The 12,500-nt window shown below is 51.4% G+C and overlaps 1 protein-coding gene across 1 annotated transcript; it reads right to left on the bottom strand.

Moving 5' to 3' along the window:
* Window positions 1-10,059: 10,059 nt before the first annotated feature.
* Window positions 10,060-11,010, bottom strand: LOC128079816 (olfactory receptor 14J1-like). The gene has a single exon (XM_052681363.1). The coding sequence runs from the start codon at window positions 11,008-11,010 to the stop codon at window positions 10,060-10,062; it is 951 nt and encodes a 316-aa protein (XP_052537323.1).
* Window positions 11,011-12,500: the final 1,490 nt, after the last annotated feature.

The raw sequence follows: 12,500 nt of genomic DNA on the forward strand, positions 1-12,500 counted from the left end.
CCCTAAGCCTAACCCTAACCCTAACCCTTACCCTAACCCTAAGCCTAAGCCTAACCCTAACCCTAACCCTAACCCGAACCCTAATCCTTACCCTAAACCAAACCCTAACCCTAGCCCTTATGCTAACCCTAACCCTAACTTTAACCCTAACCCTAACACTAACCCTAACCCTTACCCTAACACTAACACTAACCCTAAACCCAACTCTAACGCTAATGCAAACCCTAAACCTTACCCTAACCCTAAACCTAACCCTAAACCTTACCCTAACCCTAACCCTAACCCTAACCCTTACCCTAACCCTAACACTTACCCTAACCCTAACCCTAACCCTAGCCCTAACCCTAACCCTAACCCTAAGCCTAACCCTAACCCTAAACCTAACACTTACCCTAACCCTAACCCTAAGCCTAAGCCTAAGCCTAACCCTAACCCGAACCCTAACCCTTACCCTAAATCAAACCCTAACCCTAGCCCTAGCCCTAACCCTACCTTTAACCCTAACCCTAACACTAACCCTAACCCTTACCCTAACTCTAACCCTAACCCTTACCCTAACCCTAACCCTAACCCTAATCCTTCCCCTAACCCTAAACCTAACCCTAACCCTAACCCTTACCATAACCCTAACCCTATCCCTAATCCTCACCCTAACCCTAACCCTAACCCTAACCCTGTTGAAAGGAGCCGCGGGAGACAAGCCTCATGCTATCATGGTCAGCAAGTCACGTTTATTGGTTACCAAGGATTCTCTCTTATACAGGTGTTAATGATCCTCATACATAGTGCAAAAGCGAGCTCATCATTGGTGCTTAAAGCTGAATGCCAATCCCTCCCATCTTATGCCTGTTCTTCATTGCTTAGATATTGCTTCTGTTTCTTTGTATCCACCGTGTCCTGTGTCCTTGCTGCGTTAACAATTTAGACAAGCTGGTTCTGTAACCCTGCAGCTCGTGATCAGTGAGCGGTACCCTGCTGATGTGCCCTTTGTCACGTCGCCATTCCTGCACAGGGACCGACACGGAAAGCGTTCAGGTACCACCAGGCTGCGAGTTCACACGCATCTCTCCATCGTGCCGCGCTGCTCTGCGCTGTTTCCAGCAGGAAAGTTCCAGCACGCACGTAGAAGCGTCCCGCTCCGCACAGCGCCGGCCTCGCGACCGCCGCCTGCAGCGCGACGTCAAGGCGCCCGCGGAGCCGCTCGTCTCCAGCGAGTTCCCCAGCGCCATCGCCGGGCCGCGCCGCCCGCCCGGACGCCCCGCTCCCCCACCTGCCGGCGGCCGCCAGCCCGCGCTCGCCGCTCTCCAGGAAGGCCCGCACGGAGCGGAGCGGGGCCGGGGCGGCGCGGGCTCGGCCTCGCTGAGGTCCCCCACGTCCCCGCAGCCGGAGCCCCGGAAGCGGAGCGGGCGCACGACGACAGGCATCGCCGCGGGCAGCCGGGCGGAGCCGCGCGGTGAGGACGCGATGACCGAGCGCAAAGGACCCCGCCCGGACTGCCCGCCCCGTTCGGCGGACTGACCAATGGGAGAGGCGAGGGGGCGGGGCCGAGCGCGGGCGCCCCGCCAACGGCGGCTGCCGACGCGAGGCCGCCGCGACGGCGATGGGGCCGGCGGGATGGCGGAGCCGCGGGGCTCCGCGCGGAGAAAGCGGCGCTCCGCCGCCCCGTGCCTCGGGGACGCCGGGCGGTCAGGGGAAGGCACCGCCGCCGGCCCCGTCCGTCCCCCGTCGGAATCCAGCTGTTCTCGGAGGCGGAACCGAGCCGTCCTCCGTCGTTGCGGCGAGGCGCCGTCCCCGCTGAGTGACGTCATCAGCCCCGCGACCCGAGCAGGGGGCGGCCGTGCGGAGCAGCCGGGCCTCCGAGAGCCGCCTCGGCTTCTGCAGGCGGCTGTTCGGGGGGCACCGGGGCGGGGGCCGGGCTTCAGGTGCTGCAGGGGCCGCGTGCCGCTCTGCGTTGGCCTCGTGACGTCGCTGCGGTGCTCGGGGTTCCGCTCGGCGGGGGCGGCTGCCCTGCGTCTCCCCGCCTCCCCCACCCCGTGCGTTTCACTGCCCTCCTCCCCTCCCCCTGCCACGGATCGCCCGCAACCCCCCCCGTCCCTCTGTGTGACCCCCGGGGTTGCGCCTCCCTCCCCCTTTTTCCCCCTTCGTTTCCCCCGTTCTGATCCCTGTCGTTCTCTTCCGGCCCTCCCCTCTGCGCCTCCCCCATTCTGACCCCCAGGCTCCACCTATCTGTCCCCCCGCCCTCCCGCTCCCTCCCCTGTCCCCCGTTCTGATCTCTAATGTCCCTCCACCCCGTCACGAGTCTCCCCATTCTGTGCCCTACAGTCCCCCCACTTTCCCAGTCCCCTCTGTCTGACCCCCAGAATCCCCTCTCCTCCTCCCGGGTACCCCCGCTCCATTTCCCCCATTCTGATCCTTAGAGTCTGCCATCACCCCCCATTACCTTCTCTTTGACCCCCAGGGTCCCGTGTCCTCCTTGCTCCCCCCACCTTCTGACCCCTTTTTCTGACCTCTGGAGTCCCCTGTGCTCCTCCCTGACCCCTGGAGTCAGTTCCCCCATTTTGACCTCCATTCCCCCCCAACCGGACTCCTTTTCTGCCCAATAGAAGCCCCCCACAACCCCTGGCTCTCTCCTCCCACCCCTTCCTCCCTCCAGCCCCAGATGCGCTTTCTGCCTTGCAGAGGCTCTGTTCACCCTTTTCCCTTCCACAACCCACTAAATTCCCCTCCAACTCTTTTTCAACCCCATAGGCACCCCACTCCCCTCTTCTCCCCCAGATACTCCCCTGAGGTCTACCCCAGACTCCCACCCCATAGAAGCCCCCCACAACCTCCTCACCACTCCTAGACCCCCTTTCCTCCCTGTAGAGACCCCACTCCTTTTTTTTTCCCCCTCACAATCCTCCATCCACTCCCAGACCTGCCCTTTCTGCCCTACAAAAACCCCTTTTCCCCCTTTCAACTCCTCAAGTTGCCCTCCACAATATTCCCCTCCACAATGTACCCCTCCACCCCCAGACCCTCCTTTCCACTCACAGAAGCCTTTCTCCTCTTTTCTCCCTCACAATCTCCTCCCCACCCCCAGGTCCCCTTTCCACATCACAGGGCTTCTAGCCCACCACAATCCCCCAGTTTCCCTCTTCCACCCTTTCTCCACCTCCAGACCCTCTTTCCAGCTCACAGAAGCCCCACTCACACCTTTCCCCCCGTAGATTCCCCACAACCCCCTGTCCACCCCCAGACTTTCTTTCCACCTCTAGAATCATAGAATCATAGAATCACCAAGGTTGGAAAAGACCTAAAAGATCACCCAGTGAGGAAGACTGTGAAGCAAAACAGAGCTGGCTGGCCTGAAAGGGTCAAACAGGGAACACGCGGCCCCTCCTGAAAGGGAAGGACTGCCATGTGAAACTGGCAAGCATAAGCTACAGCTTCTTCGTTCCGTGACCAAGAGCAGAACGTGTTCTGTGGAGAGAACACCTTTGGATCTCTGTACTGACCATAATCCACAAAGAGCTGATTAAGTAATGACGTCTTGCTGTCAGCTGCATGAATGCTATCTGATTGAAGTATTGTACACTCCTGTAGCTAAAAGATATAAAAGCCCTGTAACAACAATAAACTTTGCTTCTTGCGCCACCAGAGCCTCAGCCCGTCTGTCCCAGGCGTCTTGAGCTGCTCTCCGTCATCTGGTGCCGAAACCCGGGAATCTCGGACTCCAATGACAAAGGCGTCGCTTCCTCCCACGAGCCGCGGTTGGTGAGTTGAAATAGGGAGGTAAGGACTGGGGCATTGGACAGATTGTTAGATAAAATGGGACAAGCTGCAAGTACTGAACAAGGCCTTTTTCTGCAGTGCTGAAATCATTATTCGTTGCCCGAGGAGTAAAAGTGACTCGGGGTCAGATTAGTCGTTCTTCAGATTTTATAGAGGAAGAATGCCCCTGGTTTCCCAGGGATGGAACTATTAATATGGAAACGTGGAACAAAGCAGGTGAAAGACTCCAGGGCTGTTATGCTGTGCATGGTCCTGAGAAGGTACCTATGGATACCTTTACGCTTTGGACTCTAATAAAAGAATGTCTCAGAGGAGACACAGGAGATGAGAAGTGGCAGCGGACCACTCGCTCAGCAGAAAAGTTATATCCTGCCTTGCCGCCATCAAAATCTCTCCATCACATCCCTTCGTCCATCGGCACCCCCACCCTCCCCTCCCCAATATGAGCAACCTTTGGTTTGTAAATTAGCAAACGACTGGCCGCCTTGTAAACCTCCTGGCACTAACATGACAAAGGATATTTTACCCCCCGATGATTGGGGAGAGTTAGAAAAAGAGGCTGCTGAATCTCACCATAAGGACTCAGCGGCTGTATTCCCAGCGTTACAGGCTGCTGATGCCGCTGTGCAGACACAACAGACAGTCCATCAGCTCCATCACATCCCCTTGCTGTTCTGCCTGCCTTTCGAGCAGGGCGAATGCCTCCCCCGCCTGGAGCAGATGCTTTGCTTATGCAACAATCTCCTATGCAATTGGCTTTGAAAGAAGCTAGGAAAGCTGAGGAAACAATGGATGAATTTTCTGGGCAACTTTTTCCGTCTCAAGTTTTCCCTGGCATACAGCATCAACTTGCAAACGGTGGCATTCTGAATGATTATGAGCCTATTCCTTTTAAACAACTGAAAGAGCTTAAAGCTGCTCATATTCTTCCCCCTTCTGACTGGCAAAGCTTGGCGAAGGCTGTGTTAAGTGGAGGTGAATATTTGCTTTGGACTTGCGAATATGCAGAACGGTTCTTCTTGTGCCCCTTTATTACCAGTTCCTCATTTTGGAGTGAACCCCAGGGGATCAATGCCTAATGATCTGTGGCAGATGGATGTCACACATGTACCTTCCTTTGGAAAATCTTCTTATGCCCATGTAACAGTTGACACTTTCTCTCACTTTGCAGTAGCCTCAGCCTTGTCTGGTGAAAAACTCTCTCATGTATGCAACCATCTTTTGCATTGTTGTAGCGTTATGGGAGCACCGGAATCATTAAGAACCGATCACGGGCAGCTTATGGAAGTAGTGGTTTTGCAACCTTTTGTCGACAAAATTCACCATGAAACTGGAATTCCACATCATCCAGAAGGCCAAGGCATAGCAGAAAAATGGAATCATTTACTGACAACTCAACGAAAGAAAATAAAAAGGGACATGGGGAATTAAAGATACTCCGTCCTCTATGTTATCACATGCATTATTTGTTTTACATTTTTTGACACTGGATGATGACGGAAAATCGGCTGCGGATGGACATTGGAGTAATAAAACAAGAGATGAACCAATGGCATACTGGAGAGATCCAATGGACGGTAAAACTTATGGTCCTGATCCTGTACTGATGTGGGGCAGAGGATACGTTTGTGTTTTCCCTACAGACGAAACCTCACCACGGTGGATACCGGAGAGAGACGTCCGACATGCCGGAAACCAAGGTGGGAAAACTGCGGAGGAAGATGCAGAGACTGACTGTAACCCAGACCTGGGAAAGAAAGATGCACGAGAGAATACGACTCGTGGCCCTAATCCTCAGGACCTTGTGGATCTCACATCACGGATGTAAAGCTGAAACATACTGGGCCTTTGTACCCAATCCTCCTATCATCCACCCGGTTCCTTGGGATGAACCCGTGCACATTCCGGTGTGCAGCAATCAAACAATGTTTATGGGGCAATATTCAGATGGACGCATAATAGAGTTCTCTGCGCGTTTTAATTATTCTGGAAAGGTTGATGGTATGCCTGTATGTTTTCAGATGAATCAAACACAATCCCTGTGTGAGAGAGTGGTAGTGCAAAATGATTGGGATACCAATGTTTCAACAGGAATTCATTGGGCTCTGAATGTTCTCTATATAGATTTAGCTAATGGGACAAGAGGTTCTGGAACGCCTCCCTTAAATTTTCCTTTATGTCAAAGCACCATCACTCCAAAAACAGAATTTGCACCTTTATGGAGAGCATGTCGAGCTAACGAAACGGTGTGCATTGATTCCACTATGTGTGATTGGAATATGATAGGAAATCAAGGGCGACCAATTGATTTGGTCTCAGGAATTTGGACAAAAAACAATCCTACGTTCTATTCTAATTTATGGAAAGCAGTCCCATCTATGGACAAAATCAAAGCAAAACGATTAAACTTGACTTGGATTCAATAAATAATAAATGGGCAATGACTGCAGAGTTACACAACTGAGTTTTATATGCGAGCTTGTGCTCCAGAACCTCCTGCCTTTTTAAGCGGACCGCTAAATATTGTAAGTAACATAGTAAACTGTACCGACTGTATAATCTCTAATTGTCTTAATAGCAGCAGTAGTTCCTTCTTGTTAGTGAAGCAACCCGATTGCGTCTATCTTCCTGTAAATTTGACACATTATTGGTATGCTGACAAGGGAATGGAAATCCTCCAAGAAGCTGCTTTGCCATTAATAGAGAGATCCAAGCGAATGGTCGGATCAATAATAGCCGGAATAGCTGCGCTCAGTGCTGCCATAGCAGTAACTACAGTCGCTTCTATTTCTTTAACAACTCGTATTCAGACAGCAGCTTATGTTAATGAGTTATCAATTAATGTATCTAAAGCGTTACAAAATCAAGCTACATGGGATGAAAAGATTGAACTGCGTCTCAATTCCTTAAAGGATACAGCAGACATCCTGGGAAGACAGTTACAAATGGTAGCTGCTCGTGAATCTCCCTTGTGTCATGCAGAATACCGAGCTGTGTGACTCCTGTTGAATGCAACAATACCAAATTCTCTTGGAACAAAATACAAGATCATCTTCAAGGCACATGGAATAATGCCAACACGTCATTAGATCTTAGGGAATGGAGGCAGCACATTCACGACATGATACAGTCGCACCATATGGATCTTTCAGTAGCAACTCAAACTACTACATTTATCAGCGCTCTAAAATCTGCATTTCCGTCCTTCAAATCATTTAGAAAAGGAATTTATGGGCTGACAGTCATTGCCATAATGATAATAATAGGAATTCTTGCTTGTCCATGCTTGATGAAAATGATAACAAATAGATTCCAAAATTTGCGTATAAATCTTAAAAAATTGGAGATGGAAAACACAAAAAATAAACCACCACCACCTCTGGTCTAATAAAATAGAAAAGGGTGGAATGAGGAAGAATGTGAAGCAAAACAGAGCTGGCTGGCCTGAAAGGGTCAAACAGGGAACACGCGGCCCCTCCTGAAAGGGAAGGACTGCCATGTGAAACTGGCAAGCATAAGCTACAGCTTCTTCGTTCCGTGACCAAGAGCAGAACGTGTTCTGTGGAGAGAACACCTTTGGATCTCTGTACTGACCATCATCCACAAAGAGCTGATTAAGTAATGACGTATTGCTGTCAGCTGCATGAATGCTATCTGATTGAAGTATTGTACACTCCTGTAGCTAAAAGATATAAAAGCCCTGTAACAACAATAAACTTTGCTTCTTGCGCCACCAGAGCCTCAGCCCGTCTGTCCCAGGCGTCTTGAGCTGCTCTCCGTCAAGGAGAGTTTGAGGATCTGAGGGATTTCACAGAAGAACTGATCCACAGCATTGCCATGGCAGAGAGGCAGTGAAAATGTATTGGCAGTGTGCAGCAGGGAATAGAGAAGCCCAGTGCCCCAGGCAGCTGCTGCCATGGTGGCACAAGCTCTGCTGTCCATCAAGGTCCCGTAGTGCAGGGGTTTGCAGATGGCAATGTTGAGTCACAAAAATGACTCTACACCAGGTTTGCACACTCTTTACTCTGAGTTATGCTTATGCAATTCTGGGTGCACTCGAACCCAACTCAATTTTACTCATATTTTACACCACATTTACTAACACTTTACTTTGGCTTTACTCACACTTCATTTTTGAGTGTGTTTCACTCACACTTTAATCAAGGTTTACTCAAATTGCTCTTCAGCCTTACACACACTTTACACAGGGCTTACTCACATTAATCTCAAGGTTTTACAGACACCCTATTCCTGGTGTGAACACTCTGTCATCCGGGCCTATCCACACTTTAATACGGGTAGACTCACACCTTACTGTGGGTTTTCCTCAAACTTTACTCCACATTTACCAACACTTTGCTCCGGACCAACCCACACTTTGCTCTGGGAGTTTCTCACACTTGACTCCAAGTTTACTCACATTGGACTCCCAGTGTATTCACCATTTTCTCCAGGTTTTACTCACATTTTGCACCAGTCATGCACACTCTTCACTCTGAGTTTAGTCTTACTCTACTCTGGGCAGATTCACACTTTACTCTGGCTTTTACTCACACTTTACTCTGGGTTTATGAACACTGTACTCTGGGTTTACTCATACTTCTGTTTTGACTGTGTTCCACTCACATTTTACTCAAGGATTCCTCAAACTTTTCTTCAACATTACTCACACTTTGCTCCTGGTTTACTCACACTTTTCTCTGGGCTTTACTGGCACCCTACCCTGGGTGTGTGCACTCTCTCTTCAGGCCTACCCACACTTTACTCCGGGATTGCCTCACACTTGACTCTGAGTTTGCTCACACTTCACTCCATGTTTCCTATAGGAAAGAAAGAAGATTTCAAAGGGCACCCAAGAAAAATGTTTTCTGATTTTACAAGGTGCATCTTGTTGCTTTTGGAGCACCATTGTCCAACTGATGTTGATTGAGGGTGTCTCCTAAGGAGATCTGCACAGGCAGGAGAAGCAATTGCTTGAGGTCTGACACAGTGCAGGCAACCTGACTGCTCACCTCCCCAGGCCTGACGTGTCTGCTGTATGCACCTGGCCCTTGCATCACTTTTCCCTACACCAGAATTCTCCACTGCAGTCTGCAGCTGGATGGTACAGTTCCTTTACACCATTCCTTTACCTGCTTCCCTAAGAGAACTGTCTGCACGCAGGCACAGGATGTTGCTTCCTGCTTTAAAACAAACAACAGTAAAGCACAATACAATTTGCCTAAAAAGAGAACACACTCCTCAGCCATATCCCACCAGTGTGGTTCACCTTCCCACTAGGACAAGTACTTTACATCAGTAGACAGGAAATGATCATTATTAATGGGGAAAAATGAAAAGGAGCAAAGCTCCACTGTGTGATCACAAGCATCCCATGCCATCTCCAAGGGCCCCAGAGATCGTGTCTGGGACAGGCAGCTTTCCAAGAGGACCTGCAGGAGAGCAGAGCCCTCTGGAAGCTGCAGATGGAACTTGGGAAGAAGGTCTCAGGGCAGTACGCTGCCAATGTTGTTTTTGTCCCTGCAGCTGCAGCCCAACCCAGCACACTCAATGCCCCCAGACAAGTCACTGGATTCCTGGGGGTGACCCAGTGCTGAAATGGCCACTGGGAAGCCAAGAAACTCTGATTTCTTCTCAGTGAACACAAACATCCATGAACCATTTTGGGTCATCGCTGTCAGACTCTCTCTACTGCTGAGTCCCTCTCCATCTGCCCTGCTGGCTCAGCAGCACCACTGCAGAGCCCTCCTTTGCCTGTGGGCCCCCCAGCTTCCCCTCTTGGGGTGGGTCCAGAGGAGGGCACTAAGATGATCAGAAGGCTGGAGCAGCTCTGCTAGGAAGAAAAGTTGAGGGAACTGGACTTGCTTAGTTTGGGGAAGAGAAGATTCTGAGGAAACTTCATTGTGCCCTTCCAGTACTTCAAGGGAATGTATAAAGAGGAGGGGGAATGGCTGTTTAGCACAGTGGCTGGTGATAGAACAAGGGGGAGCGGTTTTAAACTGAGGCTGGGGAGGTTTAGGCTAGATATTAAAAGGAGGTTTTTCACCCAGAGGGTAGTAAAGCCCTGGGACAGGTTGCCCACATAAGTTGTGGATGCCCCATCCCTGGAGGCTTTCAAGGCCAGGCTGGAAATGAGAGGCTCTGGGCAGCCTGCTCTGGTGGTTGGTGACCCTGCCTGTAACAGTGGGGTTGAAACTAGATGATCTTTATAGTCCTTTTCAGTACAGGCCATTCAATATTTCTAAGACAACATAGGCATGTTTCAGAAAAAACTGAGTCATTTGTTCAGGCAGATGAGAAGACGACCCTACTGAAATTTGTCCATGACATTTTCCTCACTGCATCCTTGAGCTCCTGGTTCCGCATGCTGTAGATGAGGGGGTTTAATGATGGAGGCACCACTGAGTAGAGAAATGAAACCACCAGGTCCAAGGATGGGGAGGAGATGGATGGGGGCTTCATGTAGGCCAAAAAGTCAGTGCTGAGAAACAGGGAGAGCACAGCCAGGTGAGGGAGGCACGTGGAGAAGGCTTTGTGTCGTCCCTGCTCAGAGGGCATCCTCAGCACGGCCCTGAAGATCTGCACATAGGACACAACAATGAAAACAAAACACGCAAATACGGCAAGAACACTAAGCACAATGAAACCAATTTCCCTGAGGTAGTCTGATTCAGAGCAGGAGAGCTTGAGGATGTGGGGGATTTCACAGAAGAACTGATCCACAGCATTGCCTCGGCACAGTGGCTGAGAAAATGTACTGACAGTGTGCAGCAGAGCATGGAGAAGCCCAGTGCCCCAGGCAGCTGCTGCCATGGTGGCACAAGCTCTGCTGTCCATCAAGGTCCCGTAGTGCAGGGGCTTGCAGATGGCAACGTAGCGGTCATAGGACATGATGGTGAGGATGCAATACTCTGCTGACATCAGAAAGACAAACAGAAAGGTCTGGGCAACACATCCAGCGTAGGAGATGTGCCTGGTGTCCCAGAGGGCATCGGCCATGGCTTTGGGGAGAGCGGTGGAGATGCAGCCCAGGTCGAGGAGGGCGAGGTTGAGCAGGAAGAAGTACATGGGGGTGTGCAGGCGGTGGTGGCAGGCTGCGGCTGTGCTGATGAGGCCGTTGCCCAGGAGGGCAGCCAGGTAGATGCCCAGCAAGAGCCAGAAGTGCAGGAGCTGCAGCTGCCGCGTGTCTGCCAGCGCCAGGAGGAGGAACTGGCTGATGGAGCTGCTGTTGGGCATCTGCAGTTCCTGCTGGGCCTGGAGTCCTGTGCAGAGTGCAGAAGATAATGACGAGTCAAGAGCTTTTTCAGAGACACTCCACCCCTATACTATAACAGTGTTTCTTTCTCTTAGGACAGGGTTCATTGAACTCCATAACTTGAATTTACACGAGCTTCACCATCCCTTGAGAAGTGGAAGATGAAGGAGCTCTTGCTTTCCTCTCATTGCCTAATCATATCCCAGCCTCCTGGATACTTTCTTCCTATGACATATTTCCATTCATGTATCTTTCGTCTGTCTGCACTCAGAGTGCCCATTCCTACCTCTGTGCACTTGAATTTCTACTAGAGAAAGCTGCCTGTTTGCTGGACAAGTGCATTATTCATGTCTGCAGAGAAGCATGGAAATTTCAGCTGGTGCAATCCTTTGGGAGAAGAGGGGCTGAAAGCACATGAGGAGTTTGTGCGTGTAACTGCAGGCTGAGAAACGTCCAGTTCAGGACTCTTATAGCTGCGTTCATATTTCACATCTCCTTTCAGATCTCTGCCTCCAACTCATTCTCCTTCCCTAAGGACAGGTATGGGAAAATCCCTGCCTTGTCTCTCCTCTTGCAAAGTGCCCTTGGAGACACTCTGGCAGCGCTGAAGCTGTGATCCCCATGCCCCCAGCAGCAGAAGGCTCCTGCCCTGCCCTGCCCTGCCCTGCCCTGCCCTGCCGAGGGGCTCCTTCCCCCCACACATCTCCCCGCAGCGCCCTGGGCAGCTCCCCAGGCAGGCTGAGCACCGAGCCTGGCAGGCGGCAGAGTCACAGCCTGCAGTGAGACTGACCTTGTCAGAGGCTGCCAGCGATGCTCCTCCAGTGAGCTCACAGCCTGCTCACACCATACACATCCTACAAGCTCTCTCTCCTTGCTCTGCTCTCCTCCTGTCACCTGCAGGCTGTGCTGTGCACAAGAGCTGCTCCTGGGCACAGCCGTCTCTCTGCAGCACTGCCCACTTTTATGAGCTCCCTGTGTCCCAGCAGCCCGGCCCAGCTCTCCAGCAGAAGATGGCATTTTCTCTTCCTCACTGCTCTCCCTGGGGATGTCCTTAGGTCTCTGCATTGGCAGCTCCTGATAGACAACAGGGTCATCTCTGCACAACGTACTTTGAAGTCAGATGAATTCATCACCAGTGCACAGACTGATTCCTGCAGCATTGTTTGTCCTAGCAGACTGTGTGTGCCGAGCAAAGCTGCAAACGCCCCATCTGGTGCCATGGTTTGACCATCCTTGTTATTGGCACTCCACATCATAACATCATGTAAAGCACAGGGAATTAAGGAGTCAATACTGCAGGTCTGTGGACGGACAACTTTCTGGATGCCTGGCTCTCAGCAGAGAAGAACTGCAGACCCAGAGGACTCTGAGTTCAGAGGGGAAGATCAGCCATGGCAGGAAGTCCCAGGATCTCTCCCTTGCTCGCTGCCCTGCAGTGCGTGGCTTCGCTCCCCAGCCGTGCGCCTGCAGT

Source organism: Tympanuchus pallidicinctus, unplaced genomic scaffold (assembly GCF_026119805.1).
Source record: "Tympanuchus pallidicinctus isolate F22 unplaced genomic scaffold, pur_lepc_1.0 scaffold196, whole genome shotgun sequence".
Classification (NCBI taxonomy): domain Eukaryota; kingdom Metazoa; phylum Chordata; class Aves; order Galliformes; family Phasianidae; genus Tympanuchus; species Tympanuchus pallidicinctus.

Coding starts and splice junctions, on each gene's coding strand:
- LOC128079816 (XM_052681363.1), bottom strand. CDS start 11,010: ATGCCCAACAGCAGCTCCATCAGCCAGTTCCTCCTCCTGGCGCTGGCA.